Raw genomic sequence first — 22906 nt, 5'->3', positions numbered from 1 at the left:
TAAAAGCATTGCGTGGGGGTTCGTGGGGGTTGATGGATAGAGCAGAAAATGAGTTTAAAGAGACTCTGAGGCCCCTACCACACGGGGGGGGGAAAGGGACGGGCTGAAGTGCGGCTTTTGAAAGCCGCACCAAAAGAAACACGCTGTGGTGGGATCACGTTGATCCCCTGAGCCGCGGCGCATTCCCTCCCTGGCACGATCAGATGCCGGGGGAAGCGACGGAGGGGAATGGGAGACTGCCGAACTGCGCATGTCTGAGCATGTGCAGTTCAGGCAGGAGCCGGGGATGCACCGGCAGAAAGACGGGCCGGCGATCCCATGGCCGGCCTTGATGCGGCGATCGTGGATGAACCACCTTGGTAGGTGGTTCATTTTTGATGCGTCTCTTCGGGGGAAGGGCCAGATCGGGGATGGGTGTGCAACGCTGCCCAGATGTTGCAGTGGGATCGTGCCCGTTTGCTCCGGCTCCGATCCGGCCCACTCCCAGCCCAAAACCCCTCGTGTGGACAGGGCCTGAGTCGATTTGTTTATTTTATATTTTTATATATTTATATTTAACTTATATCATGCCTATTCCCTCCAATGCAAGGGTCTAAACCCCTGCTTTTTGTTCCCTGCAAAAGCCACAAAAACAGCTGAGCAGTGGGGAGGTGCTTGCCACTGTTCAGCTGTTTCGGGGCTCTTTAAATTTTAAAGAGATTGCACAAGAAAGCCCAAAACTGCTGAGTAGTGAGGAGCGCCTCTCTACTGCTCAGCTATTATTTGGGCTGTCTTCTGCAGCCTCGTTAATTTCCCATCCCTAATGGCAGGCTGATTATTATCAGGGAGTAATCAACAGGATATTTCAGAGTAGGAACACTGGCTGCCAGTTACTTTCCAAGTTCATTTCAAGATGTTGGTTATGACCTTTGAAGCGCTTCATGGCCTATGACCCACATATCTGATGGACCAGCCCATCCCTAATGGCAGGCTGATTATTATCAGGGAGTAATCAACAGGATATTTCAGAGTAGGAACACTGGCTGCCAGTTACTTTCCAAGTTCATTTCAGGATGTTGGTTATGACCTTTGAAGCGCTTCATGGCCTATGACCCACATATCTGATGGACCATCTCTCCCTGTATGTCCCTTTACACCAACAGTGGTCTTCAAGTTGTTCCCCTGCTTAAGGTGGCCATCTTGGCAACTGCTAGATTTCAGGAGGTATGCTCTAAGACCATTTTATTTGTGAGGATTTTTAATGGGGTTTAAGCTGCAAGCATTTTCTTACTGAAAGGATAAATAGTTTTTTTTAAAAAAATTGTGTGTTTATATTTTTTGGAATTGTAAACCATCTTGAGCCACAATGGAAATATTTTGATAAATATCTAAAATTCAGACCAGACAGAAGAAAACAGTGAGTGGTGATCTGTGGAATTTACAGCTTGGGATAAGGTGTTGGTTATCAGCTTAGTTGGCTTCAAAAGGATTAGACAGACTATCTCTAATGGTGATTTATGAATGAGTTGTTAAAAGCAGAGCTGGGCAAAAGTGCTCACTGCTTTCAGTCAGCTTTTTCAGTAGTGTTGCAAATAATATTTCCAATTTGTAATTTCCATTTCAGTAATTTAACAATTATGTATCTTATTAGCTGACCCTAATCCTCAAAAGTTTATACATCAATAAACCACTATGAACAATATGAAAAAGTGGTATGTAAAAAAAACCCCCATTAATAAGTAAAACCTGTCAATCCACAAGACTCCTGCTGGCTGCTGCACCAGGCTAAAATGGCCATCCCACTGGAGTTTGTAAGACATTTTCATTAAGTGAGTTAGAAGCTGTCACCTATTCAGGAATTAAATTCAACTGGCAATGATGCATTATGAATTTCAACTAGGGTTGCCAAGTCCTATCTTCACCCCCAGCGGGGGACTTTGGGGGGCATTCCTGGGCAGGGCATCCCCGATGTGATGACGTCACGTTGGGGATGCCCCCTGCCCGCCTGACAGGAGCGCCGGCTCCGTGCAGTTAAAGGGGCCCCTTTAACTGCAGGGAGCCAGCATTTCCCCATGTGCCCTCTGAACGGAGGTCGGACGCGTGGCTGGCCCGCAGTCATCCCTCTCCCTCCTCTCTCTCAAGAGAGAAGGGAAAGGGGTGGTGGCGAATGTTGGGGCTTGGGGGTGGGGCTTCCCCTGGTGGCCAGTGGGTAAAAGCCCCCAAAAGTGGGGGGCCCTGCCAAATTGGGGGGTTCGCAACCCTAATATCAACCCCCACCCTTAAAATAACTAATTCCCAGTATTAAAAAGTTCAAAATGGAAAACCACACTGAGCTCTAGGTAAAATACTCTGAGTCCATATTTGTGTAAAACAGAGTTCTTACCTCAGTTTCAAGAGAACTTTAAACTTTGATTGTTTGTCCATGCCAAGGCTTTTGAAGGCCATAGATATATTGACTTGTTTTTCTCGATTATTATTGAGCTATTGCTCCAATGGCTTGAAAAAAAACACAAACATGTATCTGTTTAAATTGTTGGTCAGTGTCTTCCTTTTTCTGACAGGTTTGACTTTGAAAAGCTTCTTTCACAATAAATGTGGGATCAAGGAAAATCAAATGAGAGGTGGCTGTTCAGCTTTTTCCCCTTTTGTTAGTGTCAGGTAGAAAAACTAATTTCTTCCACATCGCTGGCATTTTTGTGGAGGAATTGCTCTCCCCATTAAAAAAAAAATCAGACATCATTAGTATTGGGGAGAAAAAATGTGAACTTGGGTAAATACTTTTATTATAAGGAAACATTTCAAACGTTTAAGGTTATCTATTTTTCTCAGTATTTCCTGTGGAATGGTGAATGCCCCAGTTTCCTATGGTTGGGCTGGACCTGAATTCATACTCCAGTACAGTGGTAGTGAAGATCAACAATAAATATTTTTATAGATGTGAAAGAATGTTTGTGTTTTATTTGCTTCATTTCAGTGTTGTTGGGAACATAGGAAAAGGGCTGTGGTTCAAAGGTGAAGCATCTGTGTTTGCATGCAGAAGGTCACTGGTTCAGCTCATGGCATCTCTCATTAAAAAAAGCATCAGCTAGTAGGTGATGTGAAAGATCTCTGCCTGAGATTTTGGAAAGCCACCACCAGTCTTAATAACCAGTCTCGGTATTGGTAGAACACTGGTATAAAACGTGCGTATTCATAGACTACTACTGGTGATAATTGAGGACAGTTACCACACTGGTGATAGTAGAAGGTAATTACCCCATATTTGTGCCTGCAGAATGGAAAGTCCCTCCCTTTGTCAACCAGGTGTGGTCCTCATCCCCACACATATAACATTTAAGTTCTGTCCATGCTCAGAAGCAATAACTGTGCTTAAGTTTCATAGCAAAAAATATGACAGAAAACTAGCAGGAATTGAAGATCCACCTTCTATTTTTTACTTTAAAGTGTACCCATTAATGTCACTGAAATATTCTCCTTCCCAACTGAAGCAATTTTGGTTTATTCAAGCTAGGGCTGCCAAAATTTGAAATGGTTTTCTTTGGAATGCTCTTAATGCAACTGACAAGAGCAGTCCCTTTATTTTGTGAACTATTTATAGCCATTGGGAAACTGCAGCTAATGGGTAGGGTTTACTTACATTATGCAGGAGGTAGAAATTTAACTACATAGTAAATAGAAATAAAAAATAGGCATCCAAATGTCTACACGTTGCCCAAACTATAGGTATGCAATATTGAAACTTTCTTATCCAAAAAGCAACAAAAAGTGAAAGTGATGTAAAATATTTCCCCATTTTTTACTCTTAAACACATATCATATTCAAGGTGAGAATATGAAACATGAACTTTTGCTGAACATATTCTTGAGATTCCTAAATGGTGCTTTCCTGTGTGCTTGTGATCTTATAGAATAGTATACAGAAACACAGGCATACATGGTGACTGATATTTCTGTACTCTTTCCTGCTTGCCCTCCCCTCAAAATGGGTTTTCTCAGGGGTTTTTTTGTTTAAAAACAAAAAGGTTTGAAACACCCTGTGGACTGTTATGTGTACTAGCTAAATTTACTTTGCTAGGCTGTGTTGCAGATTTATTCACCGTGTTGCCAACTCCTTTATACTCTAATCAGCCAGTTCTAGGCAGGAAATGTCTGTGTGTTTTTGTGAAGGGTAATCCTTGGTTAGCAAACAGCTGAAGCTTCCAGTCTCTCTGGGACTGAAGGTACTTACCATCTTCTTGCACTCACACCCCTTAGAGCATTAATATCTGGGCTTGTGGATGGAGCTATGGAATGTGCAATTTCACACCAGTATAGAACCACTGAAGATAGTGAATCCTTTTATTGATAACAGGCAGAGGAATTTTAAAAAACCCTACAGAGAACTGGCTGCTCCGATTAAAAAATGTCTAGTATCCACACGGTGTGTGTGGGTACTAGACATTCCAAGTGAGTGTTGTTCTCTACTCATACGCTTTCCAAGTTTTCTGAGTACACTGTTCTGAGCACACTGTTTCTCAAACCTGGTTCACTAGGATCTTTTCTGAAAGAATACAGTCTAAGTGTGTGAGCCGCCATCTGGAAGGGCAGGTGTGACTTTTTGAAGTTCCTGCCCACATCATTGTGACTTTGCTTCCATTAGTACCTTGTGGCTACCATTTTTCCTACCATGCCACCAGAATGTTCTTTAAAGAGTGCTTTTAAAAAACATTGATAGTTGCTACACTGCTATAACACTATAGCAATTACCACATTTTTTTAAAGCCCTCATAGTGGACGAACAGAAAAAAATGCAGAGAAAATGACAGTTGATGGAGGAAAGTCCACAGAAACCCCGCGTGTGGATGCTTCATTGCCTCTGTAGTCACATTGGCAATGAACACAGAACAGAGAATACTCCCCATGTGGAAGCAGCCAGCACTGCATGGAGGGTATATTGCTGAACTGTATTAGAAGACAGTCATCATACATCTAATTCTAAACTTGGCTCCAGAGTACAGATCAAAAACTCTCCACAGTGGGGTCAGCTATGGAAGAGAGAACCCCCAACGCAAAGAAATAAAAGAGGAGTAACTCCTGCAAAAGGGGCGGAAAGATACCTGTGCTTGAGCAGAAATCACATGTCAGTCAAAAAAAAAATGACATAGTATTGTGTTCAACCTTGCCAGAGATGGCTTAAAAAGGAAAGCACATCCTAGGTGCTTACCACCCCAAGCTCTTCTGATCCTGATTTTTTAATTATCATTATATCTAATTCTCAATATGTCCCCATCTATGAATGCTTAAATCTGGACACTGTGACCATAGCCAGACAAGACAGATCTTTTTACATCCTTGAGGAAAGCCTCAGGTTTGAAGAAAAATCTGAGTTCTACAAAAAATTAGGGGGCGTGCTTGTATTTTTAAGTGCTTGTATCTTTAAGAGCAGATGCACTCAATAACCAGAACAGTATTCAAGCCTTAGTTTCCATCAGGAAAAGGCAGGGGGTGGGTAGTGACCCTTTCCAGGGCTGTTTTGGCCTTTGAGGGAGTACCCATTGAGGCATGGCCCGGCATCAACCACTGAGAGACTTGTATCACACACCCAGCTCAGCTGCTTGCTTGAACTCTCTCTCTGCTGTGGAAGCTCACTGAGTGAATTTAGACCAGTCAGATACTCTCAGCCTAACCTACCTTGCAAGGTCGTTGTGAGGATAAAGTGGAGGAAAGAATAATGATGCAAGTTGCTTTGGCTCTCCATTTGTGGAGGGAAGTAGAATAAAACTGAAGTAAATAAACAATAAACAGAGCTGAAGATGAGGGAGAGATAAAAGGTAGATCGGTTGGTGAGTTGGAAGGAGATGAAGAAACAGGGAAATGTGAGGAGGGGGGGGCTTCCAGGAAGAGGAGAAAAGGAAATAGTGTGTGGAGGGGATACAGGTAAAGTGAGATGCCCCCTGCAAGTCCTTGCAGGTTTTCCACTGCACAACTGGACCCAGCTCAGCTGGCACCATAAGAACATAAGAGAAGCCAATGTTGGATCAGGCCAATGGCCCATCTAGTCCAACACTCTGTCACACAGTGGCCAAAAATACCAGGTGCCATCAGGAGGTCCACCAGTGGGGCCAGGATACTAGAAGCTCTCCCACTGTTGCCCCCTCCAGCACCAAGAATACAGTGCATCACTTGCCGCAGAGTTCCTATCTATAACTTGTGGCTAATAGCCACTGATGGATCTTTGCTCCCTATGTTTATCTAATTCTCTCTTGAAGCCGTCCATGCTTGTAGCCGCCACCACCTCCTGTGGCAGTGAACTCCATGCGTTAATCACTTCCTTTTATTTGTTCTAACCCAACTGCTCAGCAATTTCATTGAGTGCCCACAAGTTCTTGTATTGTGAGAAAGGGAGAAAAGTACTTCTTTCTCAACCTGTTCTATCCCATGCAGAATCTTATAAACCTCGATCATGTCACCCCTCAGCCATCATTTCTCCAAGTTAAAGACCCCCAAGCATTTTAACCTTTCTTCATAGGGAAAGTGTTCCAACCCTTTTATCATTCTAGTTGTCCTCTTTTGCACTTTTTCCAATGCTATAGTATTCTTTTTAAGGTGTGGTGACCAGAACTGTACACAGTACTCCAAATGAGGTCGCACCTTTGATTTATACAGGGGCATGATGATACTGGCTGATTTGTTTTCAATTCCCTTCCTAATAATCCCCAGCATAGCGTTGGCCTTTTTTATTGCAGTTGCACACTGTCTCAACATTTTCATTGAGTTATCTACTACAAGATCCCTCTCTTGGTCAGTCTCTGCCAGTTCGGATCCCATCAATGTGTATTTATATTTAGGATTTTTTGCTCCAATGTGCATCACTTTGCACTTGGCCACATTGAACCCATTTGCCACGTTGATGCCCACTCATCGATCCTTGACAGATCCCTTTGCAGTGCCTCACAATCCTCCCTGGTTCTCACCACCCTGAACAACTTCGTGTCATCTGCAAATTTAGCCACTTCACTGCTTACTCCCAACTCCAAATCATTAATAAACAAGTTAAAAAGCATTGGACCGAGTACTGATCCCTGTGGTACTCACTCTCTGTTTCCTATTAATTAGCCAGTTTTTGATCCACAAGAGGACTTGTCCTTTTATCCCGTGACTATTGAGCTTATTTAGGAGCCTTTGATGAGGAACTTTATCAGAAGATTTCTGGAAGTCAAGGTAAACAACATCTATTGGGTCCCCCTTGTCCACAAGTTTGTTCACCCCCTCAAAGAACACTAACAGGTTAGTAAGACAAGATCTTTCCTTACAGAATCCATGCTGAGTCTGCCTCAATAGTTTTTGTTCATCAATGTGCCTACTAACCTCACTGAGACTAGCTTTCCACCACTTAAAGGAATCCTTGGCCCCGGTCACATGAGCCGGATATTGTGGGGGGAGGCATGGCTAATTGCTCCGGAGGAAACTAACGCGCAGCCGCCCGAGCACACGTCCCGGTCGAGGTCCCGTGGTTAGGGGGGAGATGCCAACCAGACGGGTATCATGAAGCACAGCACAGAAGCCGCACGGCGCAATCGCACTAGCAATTGCTCTTTGTGCGCATGTGCTGTTGGGCGCTGTTGCGCAACTTGCGTAGACGGGCGCCAGATGCCACATAAGTCCACCGGAAACGCAATCAGACGCCTGCCCTTGGCCCGCGGTTTCTGGAAAGTAGTACCTCGTAAGTACTAGTTTTTTAATCTGCACCTTCGGCGGGAAGCCACGGGTTCACCACGGGAGCACTGCGCTTCCCAGATGTTGGTGTGTGATCGCGCCCGGAAAATCCCCGGGACTTCCGTGCCTCTCCCGCGGCAACTTTGCCATGTGACCGAGGCCCTTCTTACCTTTTACAGCTTCCATTACTTTGTTTGTTATCCATGCAGGCTTTCTTCTATACCTATTTGTGCTTTTCCTAACCTGAGGTGTATATTTTTTCTGAGCTTCTAGGATTGTTATTTTAAATAGTCCACAAGCTTCGCCAATGGTTTTGACCCTTTCTACTTTTCCCTTCAGTTTCTTCCTCACATGTCCCCTCATATCAGAGAAGTTACCCCTTTTAAAGTTAAAAGTGGTTGTGTCAGTCTTTTGGGGCAACTCCCTATTTATACAAATGTTAAACTTAATAACATTATGGTCACTGTTCCCAAGTGGTGCAATCACTTTTACATCTCTCACCAGGTCTTGGGCATTAGTTAGGACCAAATCCAGGATTGCCTCTCCCCTGGTAGGTTCTGTGACCATCTGTTCCATAGCACAGTCATTGAGAGTGTCTAGAAACTTAATCTCTTTTTCCTGACTTGAACATATATTGACCCAATCAATGTGTAGGTAGTTAAAATCACCTATTATGACACAGTTACTTCATCTAGCCGCTATCTTTAATTCATTCATCATTTTATAATCATCCTCTATCTTTTGATCTGGTGGGTGATAACAAACTCCCAGTGTTAAGCTTCCTTTTGGGTCCACTATTTCAACCCATAGCATTTCCAGAAGCGAATCCTATTCTCTTACCCTCTCAGTCTTGCTGGACTGTATACCCTCTCTGACATACAGAGCCGCCACACCTCCAACCCTTCCCTCCTTATCCTTTCGATATAATTTATATCCAGGAATCACCGTATCCCACTGGTTTTTCTCATCCCACCAAGTTTCTGAAATACCCACAATGTCTATCCCCTCCCAACACCAGGCATTCCAATTCCCCAATTTTACCTCAGACACTTCTAGTATTTGTGTATAAACACCTATAGTTTCCCATGCATGTTAAGCCCACAACCTTCCTCTTGCTGCCTCGAGACCTTGCCAGGCAGTCCATATCATTAGTCACAGTCTCAGTGGATAATTCTAATCCATTTCCTTGTAGAAAAGTAACAGCTACCCCTTCATCTCTTTGAGATGAGCCATTCCGAACCAGAGACTTTTCATCTCCTGTTGGCTTTCCCCCAATATTCAGTTTTAAAACTGCTCTGCCGCATTTTTGATTTTAAGCACCAGCAGCCTGGTTCCTTCTCGGGACAAGTGGAGACTGTCTCTTCTGTACAGTTCCCTCATGTTCCAAAAAGTATCCCAGTGCCTAACAAACTTGAACCCTTCCCCCCAACACCATCGTCTCATCCACGCAGTGGGACTCCTGATCTGTGCCTGTCTCTCTGGCCCTGCGTGTGTAACAGGTAGCACTTCTGAGAAGGCTACCGTGGAGGTTCTGGCCTTGAGTTTCCTGCCTAGCAGCCTAAATTTTTCCTCCAGGACCTCACGACTGCATTTCCCCACATGGTTGGTGCCAACATGTACCACGACCACTGGCTCCTCCCCAGTACTATCTACCAGCCTATCTAGAACACGCGTACTGTCTGCTACCTTCGCACCAGGAAGGCAAGTCACCATACGGTTGGTACGCAGGTTCGCCACCCCGCTGTCTACCTGCCTGAGGATTGAATCACTCCCTCCCTCCCTGCCAAGGGATGGTTCCTTGGTGCAAAAGGATACCCGTTCACCAGCTGAAGAAGAGGTCCCTTCTGAGGGCACATTCCCCTTATCCGCAGCACGGTGCCCTGTTTCCCCTCGACCCTCATGCTCCCTGACAGCGGTGGGGCTGCCATGCTCAGAGTGGGACATATCTACCCCCGAGAGTCTTCTCCGTGTGCCTAACTGACTGTCTCTGCTTCTCCAGGTCTGCCACCTTGGCCTCAAGGGAGCAAATTCGTTCCCTGAGAACCAAGAGCTCCTGTCACCAGGAACACACCCAAGACTTCTGTCCAGTGGGCAGATAGTCATACATGTGACACTCCATGCAAAGCACTGGATAGCCCCCAACCCCCTTCATACTTGCTTTTAAAATAATTATTATATATAACCCCCCTTCTAAAACCCTTTGTATTTATGTGGATCTCCTTGTAGAAGTCTACTTACTTTACTGCATGCAACTGGCCAGAGTTTTCCCGGTGACAGGGTGCCTATGGGAGGGAATATAATCTTTTCAACTGCAAGGGTTGTTAGGAAACAGTATAGATAGCAGTACTGGACCTCCCTTTATACTAGAAAACTAACAAATAATTAAGTCAAGCTGTTGTGCCTTCCTTACTCCATATTTGGTCAGGCTCTTTTCCATATTATTCCTTCAGCATAATCAAGCAGTAGTGAATTTCTTAACTAAGTTGTTAACCTTTGTATAGCAAATTCAAATAATGAACCACACATAGACAGAGGTAACGCCCATTAATGATACAGGAAGCAGAGCTTTACATGAGTGGTATTTCCCATTATTGTAAAATTTGTGTCAAAGTCTACTTCTTTTAAAATAAATATTTTTATTTTCTGGTTATAAATTCTTAGTCATTTGTTTAAACATACAAAAGGTTGCATTATTTTGCACTAATGTTTCAAGAGTGTAAATACTTATTCTCTTAAAATTATGGTGGAACTGATTTTGTTTTTTGCATATTTCAGGTAGTTTTCGAAGTGGTCACTTCAGGTCACCAAGGATACCTGGCTGTTGATGATGTGAAGGTGTTAGGACATCCATGCAGTAAGTAGATTAGTGTTGCAATTTCAAATTATTTTGGAATGTTGCTGTCTACATTGTTGTCCATAGAAGATCCCATAGCATCTTGAATTGTATTAAAGTCTACATCAGTTTTGAAAATGGCATTTCTCAAGGGCATTCTAAAGCGATGTAGGTCAAGTGTGATATGGGGGAGTGCAAACACTGAGGAGAATGGCAAGTTAGAGCTGCCGTGAGCAAGGAAATTGAAATTAGAAAATTGTTTCTTCACCTCTTCATCAAAGAGAAATGTGTGAGTAAAGGCAAATCACTGTCTACTTTGGGCTTCCCTGCCATGCCAGCCTTTCTGTGGTATCACTCCAGGAACTTCAAAGCCAAAACATTCTGGAGATGATGATGGGAGTAGACAAGCAGTCTGTTGATGAGAGTGACCATACAAAGAGTTTAGCTGATGCACTGCGCTGTAATATTAAATATACACTTCTACCTATCTACTGTGTCTGTTGACACGTGTTACTGTCTTGAATGGAGAGTGATCATAGTATACTGAAATGAGAAATAATAGGATTTCCCTGTTTCTATACTTTTATTGTAGAAAAAATGATATATTGGCATCTCATATTGCAACTTTTAATTGTCAGATATCAAATTGAACTCAAAAATTATGCTTTGCCATAAAGGACTCAGAGTTTCAAAAGAAGATCTATGGTATGTGTAGCCTCGAGGTCTCCCTATGGCCCTGTCCACGGAGTGGTGCCCGCAAAGGCTGAGGATTTTAGCAATCTTGGGAGGGGGCGGCCCTCTATATGTGCAGTTGGTAAACTGCCAAGAGGGCAGGTAATGCTGAAAGAACATTCATTTCTTCATCCAACTCACAGGCGTAGTCCTGCACAGGGGTAATGCTGAAAGAACATTCATTTCTTCAATTCACAGGTGTAGTCCTGCACAGAGTAGCTTCCCCAGTCCCTGGAGCCTGGCTGCCTAGGTTCTCTCACCTCTCCGCACACTTTCCAAGACCATCTGTTCCTGCCTCTATTTAGCATCCAGGCTCTTCCCTCCAGTTACTTAATGTTACTGTCATTAAGTCCACCTCTAGCAACTGTTGAACACCTGGGAGTCATGGGGTGGGGGCAGCCCACGCATTCCTCAACATCTCCTCTCCTGACTGGGCAGCTTTAGAGCCTAATAATCAGCCTCAGCTTAGGAAGTGCCCTTCTGGCCAGACCCATGCCATGAGTTTACTGATGCCAGCCCCACCTTTCCCTGCACCCTGTGCTCTGTATGCTTCCCTGTACACCTTTGTACCACAGTATGATTGGCTGGAATTGCCTTCTAATTGCTTTCTAATTGATTTGTACCATTGAGATAGAGTGGCATAGTGGTTAAGAGTGGCAGACTCTAGTCTGGAGAACCACTATAACATATTGTTACAGCAGCAATGAAAGTTCAACAAACAAACAAAAAAATCTTGTTTACTGGTACCTACCAGAGTGCCTGGTTTTAGTTCAAATAGTGTGACATTTACGATGTTACATCCATGAAGACAGGGGTCATTTCGTAGAACAAGAGGTGCAGGAGTGCCTGGTTTTAGTTCAAATAGTGTAACATTTACGATGTTACATCCATGAAGACAGGGGTCATTTCGTAGAACAAGAGGTGCAGGAGCTCATTAGCATAACTTATTTGCATATGCCCCACCCCCTGACATCACCGGAAGTGTGTCAGGAGGCAACATCCACCGCTCAGGCTCCACTGGACTGTTTTGGATTGCTAGCTGTTGGGGGGGGGAACGTGCAGATCTGTCCTCACAGAGGAGGGAGAGCTTGTACCTGAATAAAACTTGGTCTTAAAGGTGCCACCGAACTGTTTTGGATTGCTAGCTATTGGGGGGGGGGAACGTGCTGATCTGCCCTCACAGAGGAGGGAGAGCTTGTACCTGAAGGCGGGCCGGGGGGGCTCTGCAATTTACCTGGCTACTTCTTGCTCCTCATGGCTCAACTGAGGGCTGCTGGGAGCAAGGGTTGGGGCTTGTTGCATGTGCCCGCCCCCTGGGTTCCTTACTGCCGGAGCTCCGCTCCTGTGCACTTCCGCAGGAAATAACCCCTGCATGAAGATATCAATTACTTAAAAATGCTTTAGCAGTAGTGAAGGCTGGAAGTATTGTAGATCATGCTGATATTCAGGTATTCTACTAGTCGGGGAAATGAATTGCAGGCTGCAATAGTTGTTGAATCTATTTTAAATTCAATTTCCCTCTCACATATTGTTTACAACAATGTAAAATTTTGTAGTTGGAAATGTTATGCCATAACTGTAGCCTATTAGGCAATCCTAAAATAAAAATAAAAATACAGTACCTGACTTAAAAATAGTTGTCTTGACAACTTTCTGCTCTTGTCTACTAACTGGTGTAAATATCTGCTGTGGCTTTATTAAAAACATCAATTAGATTTCAATATAATCTTTATAAACATAGAAACTGTTTTATAAGAGGATTAGTAAGCTAAGATCATTTACTCAGTAGGAACAATATGTTAGCACCTTTTTCTTTTGTTATGTCCTATATTCTTGTAAAAAAGGAACCATAGTCATGTAAAACAGTCTATAATGCTAGGTACAATTAGAGTCAAATATTTTAAAACACATTTCACACAAGGTGTTTTTTGGTACCAATATAATTAGAAAAGGTTTAAAACTCCAGTTATTTTTTAAATGTCAATTAGAAAGGCAAATTATGAATAACTTTTTTCTGTCTCTCTCCCCGTCTTTTATTTCCAACAGCCAGCACACCTCATTTCCTGCGTATTAAGAGTGTAGAAGTCAATGCTGGGCAGTTTGCTACTTTCCAATGCACTGCCAATGGCAGGACAGCTCAAGGCAATAGACTGTGGTTGCAGGTAATCTTTTTCTTTCTTTTCTACAAAACGAGACTCTTAAATATGGTGTGACTGATAAGTTTTGGATCCAGATGAGGATCATGTGTACATGTGAGATCTGCTACTATGAAAAAAGACAACATCACTAATACAAATCTTGCTAATTCTTGTAAGTATTGCTGTTGGATCTTTAAAAATATATGTTTGAGATCCACTGTTCCAAATTATGACAGCATGAATATTTGTAGTGGGAAAAGTATGGTGGTACTGTGTTGCTTGAGAGTGAATTCTGGCTCTCTGGAGTTTCTTTGTTTATGTAGTGCTATTAGTGTATATGGCAGTTTACCAAATACAAGAAGAGAAATGTCTGTACCATAGATCCTTCAGTCTGCTATTTGAGACAAGGATGACAATAAAAGGAGTAGGGGAAGGTGGTGGCAGGGCTAAACGAGGGAAGAATATGTGTTTGTTTTAACTGGACATTCAGTGGGAGATCAAGGCTAAAAGGTTGTGCCAAAAGCTAAACTTAGGCCCCGGTCACACAGAGCATTTGCCCCGCTGAAGGCTCGGTACTCCGCCGGATTTTCCGGGCGTGATCTCACCTGAAAATCTGGGAGGCGTAGCACTCCCATGGCCAACCTGTGGCAAGCCGCCAAAGCCACATAGTTAAAAGCTACCAGGATCTCGACCTACCAGCAAATGGTTTGCCACGGGCTGCCTCCAGACTCCTGTGGTGTGATCGTGCTGGCGTCCTTTTTGCTGCATGTGGCGACGGTGGAAGCCCCGGTGTGCCGCCATCAAGTCTGATCGCCTACTCGCGCATCAGATTGTGATGGCGCAAAGAGCCATGCCTCCCCCCTGCGTTTTCTGGCCCGTGTGACCGGGGCCTTAAAAAGGTATGCTATAAGGAATGGTTTGAAGGAAGTGTGTGAGGTGGTGTCCCACAAGTATTCTGAGAGAGAGTTCCACACATAGCAGATCCTAAGTGAGAAGAGGAAGAGCAACTTGAGGGGACCTTTGGACAACAGGGTGGTGGAACTAGAGAAGCAAAGATTATGGGCTGGGATGTGCCAGAATATCAGCGCAGAGGAATAAGTGGGGCCAAGGCCGCGGAGGTCTCCGAAGGTAAATCTCACAGTAGAGAGCAAGTTAGTTTACTGATGTAAAGAGAGGTACTCCATTGTCAGAATAACAGGAGAAAGCAATTTTAGAGGCAGAGCTTTGAACAAGGGTCCAAGTTGTAGAGAACAGAAAGGAGGCATTGCAGTAGTCAAGGTAAGAGATGACCTGCGTGTGAACCATGTTTTCACGAAAGTGTTAGAGAAGAAGCACCATTCTTCTACAGTATAGTAAAGAGAGATTTGATGACAAACTGAGTATGGGGGGAAATGAGAAAAGTTAAAGACAGAGCAATGGATATGGAGAATATGTGAGGAGACAGAAAGTTCTGGGGTGTATGAGAAATTAGAGGTGGTGATTTTCAAAAGGGAGTATTAAACAGGCAGCTAGTGGGTAGGATTGGTAGGAGGGAGAAAGATCAGAGATAGAGAGGTAGTCCTGGTATATTACCAGCAGTTTGAAGCCATGGTATTTTATGAGGTCACCCAGATACTTTGTGTAGAGAGAAAAAAGAAGAGGGCCAGGTACAGATACCTAGGAGACTGGCTGAGAGAGAAATTAAAGAGAAAACTTCCCCCTGTGGAACACTGAATGAGCAATTAGGCAGGATGAGAACAATCACATAAATTTAGTCCATAAAGAAGAACAGATTTCACAGTGTTATTAAAGGAAGAAGAAAGGTTAAGGAAGATGAGATAGTGTAGTGATTCGTAGATCTGACTGTGAGGAGATTATTGGTGATGGGCAGAAGGGGGTCAGGTGTGGAGCTGGAGGAGGGAAATTTGAAACAGTGGGAATAGGCAGCATGTTCACAATGTTTGGAAGCAAAGGAAGCTAGGAAAATTGGGTGGTACTGAGGAGGATGAGAAGTAAGGACATAAAAAGTGAGTAAGAGGTGCTTAATTGCCGTGAATCAGGGATGTGTAATACCGTTGCTTAACTAGGGCCCCAGCCACACGGACAGGAAAATGCAGGGGGGAAGCGTGGCTGTTTGCCCCGGAGCAAAATAACGCACGGCTGCACGATCAGACGTCCCGTACAGGTCCTATCGAGGTCCCGTGGTTAGGGGGGGTGCCGATCACAGGACAATCCTGTGGCGCGGCAAAGAAGCGGCCTCTCTAGCAAAAGGCTCAGTGGGTTTAACCCCTTCCAGGGCTGCAGAGGAATGCAAACTGTGTCCTCTGTCAGGTCCCCTCTAGGAGGAGCTTCAGCCGGGCCGCCCTCCTGCAACGCCCCTCCTGCACCTCCCCCTCTGCCGCCCGGTGCAGAGAGTTCCTCTCGAGCAGGCCGAGCCAGGAGTGGGGGGGTACAGAAAAGAGGAGGGGGCTGTGTTGTTTGTTTTTAAATGAAAGTGTGTGCATGCGCCGTTGGGTGCTTGTGCGCATCCCGTGGAGACTTGGGGGGAAAAACCCTTTTAGCGACGGGACATGGGCGGGCACCGGATGCCACGACCTGCCACCTGGAAACGCGATCAGGCGCCCGCCCTTGCCCTGCGGTTTCCAGAAACTAGTATCTCGGAGGTACTAGTTTTTTACCCCACATCTTCGGTGGGAAGCCTCGGGTTCGCCACGGGAGCTCTACGCTTCCCAGATGTGGCGTTGTGATCGCGCCCGAAAAATCCGCCTATCTTCCGTCTCTGTAGCGTGGCTAATGCTCCGTGTGACCGCAGCCTAGGTAGATTTCATGCATAAATTTATATGAGAGGAAATCAACCAACTCTTTTTTTCTTCCTCAGAGGCTTTCAGCTATGTGAGAGAGTGAATAGAGTTAGATGGAGAATAGAATTAAATGGAGGGAGTGTGCTAGGTCAAGGGATGAGAAGGGTTAATGGTTTGTAGGAAGATAGGGGTAAGTGTTGAAAAATAAAAACATGGATAACATTAATGCAGAAGGTGTAGAGTCTAGGTGCTGAACAGAATATTCCGTCTCTGTAGCGTGGCTAATGCTCCGTGTGACCGCAGCCTAGATAGATTTCATACATGGAAGGGGTAAATTTATATGAGAGGAAATCAACCAACTCTTTTTTTCTTCCTCAGAGGCTTTCAGCTATGTGAGAGAGTGAATAGAGTTAGATGGAGAATAGAATTAAATAGAGGGAGTGTGCTAGATCAAGGGATGAGAAGGGTGAATGGTTTGTGGGAAGATAGGGGTAAGTGTTGAAAAATGAAAACATGGATAACATTAATGCAGAAGGTGTAGAGTCTAGGTACTGAACAGAATACAGGGACAGTACTTCTGACAGAGCCAGTTAATTGATCAACCACAAATCACAGGGGGAAATGTGGAACTTTGGGAAGATGGACTCTTCAGTGTGGAAAGAGATGAAGTGGTCAGGCACCCACAGAGCAGCTCTTGGTGAAAACAAGTGAGTGCCCAAGGTAATGTGTGGGGATGAGGTTAAGAAAAAGAGACAGAAAGCTGCTGGGTCTGAACATGAAATTTCCAAGGAGCAAGGCAGAAGTGTTGCCAGAGAAGAAGGAAGTGAGCCAGGCATTAGATCTGAAAAAAGGCTGAAAGTAAGTTAGGGAGGCAATACAGAACTGAAATACCAAGTCGCGAGATGAGTTGACTTGTACAGATTGAACTCCAAAAGGCAACATAGAACTGGGGGTGGCTTGATCAGGACACCTTGCAGGAAGGGTGGGCAATAAGTTTTTTCCCTGAGCCTTTAGCAAATTAGAGCCATACTGCTTCTATGAAGTTTGGAGAAAAGCCACATTGGCTAGTGCAGTGTTGACTTTGTAAAGTACCTTTCTCATCCCTCCTTTGCAAAAAGTCTTGGAAACCATTGCTGCAGTTGCTAGGATGCAAGTGGGCTGCTATATTGATCTCACTGTATTCATAACTGAAGGTCTACAAGGTGGTGCATGTCTAGGCTGTGGCACTGTGACACATGGGATAAAGGAAATGAAGCAAAACACTTCAAATCTAATAGATATGAATAGTCTTCATTAAGACTTGCAGCATTATCCATTTGAGATGAGATAACAATACAATATTTATAAAGACTTTAAATCTTCTGCTCTTGTTGTACTAAGTAAAAGCCTACATAAATCATGAGAAGGGGCTTCCCAGATAGCACTTATTTTGTTGCTCTGTTCACCCACTACTGGTGTGAAGTAACAATGCTTTCTTTGAAGTTGTATAAAGCAGATGTTTGATGACTGAACAAGCAGTGTTTGACATCCGTTATTCCTCTATAGTATGATATCATAATGCAGAACCCCTACCCTACAACCATCTGACTCTGGATATTTTTATTTCATAATTCCTTATTAGAGAAGAAGGTATATCAGTGGAAAATTCTTTAAAAAAACAATGTGGGAATTTCCCCCTAGCAAAGAAGCGCTGTGCAACCATGATAAGTTGTTTGCAGAGCTTGAAATAGTTTGTTTTTCCTCTACTCTTTAGTTGTATTCAGATAAGTGTACCTATTCCTTAAGGCTGTTTTCCAGGGTATATACATAAACCATGGCAATTAGGTTATACCTAAAGAACCTAAATGGTAGTCTTATTTTTCAGATTTGAAAGCCATTCACCCAGAGGAGTACAGTCCTAACAGCATGGATATTAATAATTTGGGTTTTTCTGCATCAAGAAAAAAATATTAACGCAAAAGATAAAATGAAATTTTTGAATCAGCTGACTGGTTTATTGAATTTTCTGGCCGTTGTAGCCACTCAGTCATTGCTTTGCATGAAAGAAGAAAGAATAATCTCAGGATGGTGAAATACCTTATGTAATGACTTTAATCTGATCCTGATCCTTTTTCAGATGAACAATAAATCATGAGATTTGATTATATGCGCATCAGGTAATGTGAAGACAAATTGTCCCTAACTGAGCCAATTTCACCTTAGGTTAAAGTCAAATGAAGGAAATCAGGCCTGTCATGCAGCTTTATACAATATCTGTTCTTCTCTTGTTGCCACCAGTTTTTTTGTTTAAAAGGTCATTGGCTAGATTATATGCCCTGTGGATTAAATGTTCTCATTATCTTGAAATTTCAGTATAAGCATACTACAAAAATAAATTCGGTGACTTTGGAGAAATAGTGTCCATCTGCTTATATTTTCATTATTGCATCTGTGGACAACACAAGTTATTGCCATTGGGGATTAGTTTTAATTTGGAATCGGAAATTTAAACAAATTGTGTTTCTAATGCACACACTCTTAAAAACACTATATGCTATAATGACATTATTGTAGAAAAACAAACAATAAAAAAACCCTAATCACACAAGTAAAATTTCTGCATTGCTTAGAACCTATAGGCTGTCTCTTTCACCACAGTGGCCAACTCATCAAGTAGCCTTTTCTGTCATTGAGCATTATTGGTTGCTCCATGCAATCTATAAAGTTTGGTCTTTCACACACACACAAAAAAATCATTTGCAGTTTCCTTGAAGAGTTCATCTGTAACTCTTTTCCCTTCTATATTTTTTCCTATTTTATATGCTACAGTCCTAGGCTGCGGTCCCACTGGAGGCCTGATGTGATCTGGCAGTGCCTCTATTTGCAGCAGTTTAAATCATTGTGGGAAGGGGTGACCAGGCAGCACACCCTGAAATGGCCTCACTGTGCACTCGCGCTGTGGTTGACCGGTCAGATTATTGCTATGGGGCAACCACATAGTGGGTGGTCAAGTGGCTTCTTTTTAAAGATTTGTCTTTTGCATATGCACATAACTGCTTATTTGAATCCATTTAGACAACTGGAGGAGGCTACCTCCCCCTCTGAAAAAACTCATCTTTTCAATTAACCCCTTCCCCACCCTGTGTTTTGAAAAGCTGTACGTAGAGGAACCAGCATGAAAAAGACAAAGGAGGCTTCTCAGCCTGCCCTTACCTCCCTCCTTCTCAATTCAGAGAACAGCTGAAAGCTTGCTGGTGTGCAGGAAGATGCAATTATGCACACATCACTAACTGGCTTTTAAAAAAAAGGAGTGAAAAAGGAACAAAGCAATCAAACTTCCCAACTGGATTGAGCTTGCACAAGGGGAGTTCAGACATCCAGAAATGTGGGGTGAAAGCACTGATTTTTGCAAACACCAGACTTTCCCTGGTGCCTGATTACTCCACTTCCAAAGATGGGCAGAATGGGGTGGTGATGACTGGGGCACGGAAGGCATATGTTGCTGACTGATCATGCTCTTTAAATCCACAAGGGTACCACAACTATATTGTTGCAAACTGCTCATGTGACCTCAGCCCTATACAAAGTTAGTTCAGTCTAAACCTAATTTGAATGGATTTAGATTGGAGTAACTCTGCATGAGATTACACTGCTAGAGTTTACACTGAGTTTGTGCTTATTATATGTAAGGTCCTGGAACATTTGAAATAATGATGAAGAAATATATGGAGGACAACATCCTCTCTGCTGAATAACCACAGCCTGTTTTTATACTTAGCAATCTAGTTCGCCCCAGCACTTTGCTATTTATCAGTTAAACTGGCCATCCCTGCTTTCAACGCCTGACTCAAGCAACCAAGACATTTCCCTCTCAGATCAGCATGAAAATATTTTTTTTATCTCTAGAGTGACCTTAAGAAAGCATCCCTTTAAAAAACTAGGTAAGAAATTTAGGACACCCATCCTCCATTCTTCTTTGAACAACCCTTATACAGTATGGTCTTTTTCTTCGTTATCTCGGACAAAGTAAACAATTTGTTGATACTGTGGCCACTTCTGATCTTTGGATTTACTTCTGTAAATAGAACAATACTCCAAACTGAGCAGGGCACCTGATTATCTTTTACAACACTGTTTCAGATTGGTACTATTACATTTTATACCTCTGCTGGCAAGAATTATTGGACTGTCTTCCAATGGTTTGTGTAAGTTTTTCTTTCTCAGTCCCATTTTGAAACTCCCTAGCCACCTTGTAGCTTATTCCTTATTGCAGCCACCTACTGTAACAACAGCTAGTCTTTATTTAATGTATGTGATGCTGAGAGGTGAAAAGTCTCCACTTAGCAAAGGGAACAGAGAGCAAATCGCTTAGAACAGAATGTGGCTATCACCGAACACCATTAAGCTGCCAGTCATATTCATGTTTAGAGGAAAATAAAAGATAGGGAAATGTAAAAAATACAGAAGCTTTTGTTAGCGCAAGGGCTTTAATAGCATAAAGTGAGAGCAGTGATTATAAGAAATGCATGTTCTCCATAGCTATAAAATATAAATGACTGATGCTAACAAAGTTCATAATTCCTCAGCTCAGAATGTGAACCTCAACTGCTCTTAGTATTTGCCTTTTAATACAAAGGGATATGTTACAGCCTTCTCCAGCTTGAAATTTAATTAAAAGCACAGAACTCCTGCTTCCACCTCATTCTCTAGGTAGTGTTGCCCTTGTTAGGCCGTGTTCATACGAGCCATTTTGGGCCGGGAGAGGGACGGATCGGGGCCGCAGCAAACGGGCGCGATCCCACAGCAACATCTGGGAATCGTGCTGCGCCCGTCCCCAATCCGCCCCTACCAGCCAAAACCCGCAGCAAAAAAGAACCACCTACCTAGGTGGTTCTTTACGAAAGTCCGCATCACCGCCGGCTGTGGGATCGCTGGCGCGTCTGTTCACCGCCGTATCCCCAGCCCCTGGCTGTACTGCGCATGCTCAAGCATGCGCAGTTCGGCAGCCTCCCCCTCCCATTTGTCTCTTCCTCCCCGGCATCTGATTGTGCCGGGGAGCAACGGCGCCGCGGCTCAGGAGATCGTGGGATCCCGCCGCGGCGTCTCTTTTTTGGTGCGGCTTTTAAAAGCCGCACTTTGCCCAGTGTTTTCCCTGCCGTGTGGCAGGGGCCTTAGTGTTGCTCTGATGTTTAGTTTCTGCTTCTTTCTTCCCATCAGCAGTGCTCTGTCTCTTCCCCTGTCCCAAACCTCAGTTATTGGTACACTGCATGAGGCTCTAACTAGACAGGCTGGAAGTTACAGATCTACCATTGCCTTTTAAAGCTGGATTTCAGGTGCTTGGAGATGCTAGAAGTTTGATGCTTTGATGAAAGTGGCTAACTATGGAATCCTATGAATACTTCCTTAGAAATAAGCCCCATGGAAAAGACCTGAGTAGGATTCAGAGTAAAGCTGCTTTGGAAGGCACTATGTGTGTCTGTATTCCAGTGGAGCATACACCTCACATTAGCTAAATCAGAAGGAAGTTATTCTGGGCCAGTGCTGCTGTCTGGGATTCCAGAAGCAAAGCTGGGCCTGAGGGCTAAAATACATAAGATGTGCTGTGTCATGTGTATTGTGCACTTTGGCCCTGAGAACATTCCTAAGATACAAACCTAATCCTTCAGGCAGAGCAGGCCCATAGCTACTGCGGGGCCCAAGGGCCCCCATGGTGGTTTTTACAGGCCCCTCCTTTATCCTTGGCTCCCCCTCCCCTCAGGCACCCAATCACTTGTCACTTGTTGGCACTCAGCAGACTGCAGTGCCAATCAAATCTGGGTCAGGGGAGGAGGAAAAGGGGACAATGAATCCAGGAGAAGGAGGAGCGGAGCCTGAGTCCCCACCCAGCCTGAGACGTCTGACCATTTGCTTCCTCACTCTCACCTCTCATTGGGCATTTGGAACAGTGGGTGGGCTCTACACAATGCTAGCATAGAGCCTGCCAGATACAAGTCAAGCCACGCAAGTCCAAGCAAGCTGCAGCAGAGCACTCCATCCTGAGCCTTTGAGTCTTGCTGCCTGGCCTACACAGCCCTGTAGCAGCTCCTCTGTCATACTCCCCTATTGTCCCTGGCAGCACAGCACAGCTTCTGCTTGTTTGTTGTGCACCACCCCTCCCGCTGCTCCTCTTGTCGTTGTCAAGGTAGTAGTAGCTAGCTCGTCATCCTCCGTGGGGCTGGACAGCCCTGGCCCGGGTTTGATTCCCCTCTCATTTGTGCCACATTTCCAGTGTTCCCCCCTCCACCAGTGTGCATCCTGCAGGCTGCAGGACTCCAGTCCATTTAGCAAGAGCGGGGCATGGGAGGGGGTCCACTTAGTCTCATCTATTGTACAGCATGGGCCTGAGGGCATCTTTGGAATTCTGATGTAGGGGTAGGCGCAACAAAATTGCTGCCTTGGGATGTGGAGCCAGCCACAGAATGGCAGCTGTGGGTGGTGGAGCATTATCCAAGTGCATGAGGGAAGAGGGATAATTTTTTTTAAAGACCCTGGGAAAGAGGTGAGTCCTGGTGGCTGCTGCCTGCCCTAGGCTAGGCCTCCTTATCCAGGCCTTCTCCTGGCCTAGTGGTGGGATAGCGGCTTAATGGCCTACATGAGGAGGAGGATTTGTTTCCCTGTTGAATTTCTGTGGTGAGACCTGTTTTTGTCGTTCTGGAAGTTGTTATAGTTCTTCTGAAAGTTGTTGTTGAGGCTGCTATACTGGGGGGGGAACTTGCTGTCTCTGGTCTGAA

General features: G+C 44.2%; 1 protein-coding gene across 1 annotated transcript in view; it reads left to right on the top strand.

Moving 5' to 3' along the window:
- PTPRM (protein tyrosine phosphatase, receptor type M) overlaps window positions 1–22906 on the top strand; it is a 509160-nt gene that overhangs the window by 66696 nt on the left and 419558 nt on the right. Inside the window, exons 4-5 of the mRNA XM_015406598.1 lie at window positions 10450–10528; window positions 13286–13401. Of these exons, the coding sequence (XP_015262084.1) occupies window positions 10450–10528; window positions 13286–13401 (195 nt within the window). The remainder of the gene's footprint in view (window positions 1–10449; window positions 10529–13285; window positions 13402–22906) is intronic.

Source organism: Gekko japonicus, unplaced genomic scaffold (assembly GCF_001447785.1).
Source record: "Gekko japonicus isolate JY-2015 unplaced genomic scaffold, Gekko_japonicus_V1.1 scaffold138, whole genome shotgun sequence".
NCBI classification, from domain to species: domain Eukaryota; kingdom Metazoa; phylum Chordata; class Lepidosauria; order Squamata; family Gekkonidae; genus Gekko; species Gekko japonicus.
Note: the sequence above shows the minus strand (reverse complement) of the source record. Positions and strands in the feature narration are given on the sequence as shown.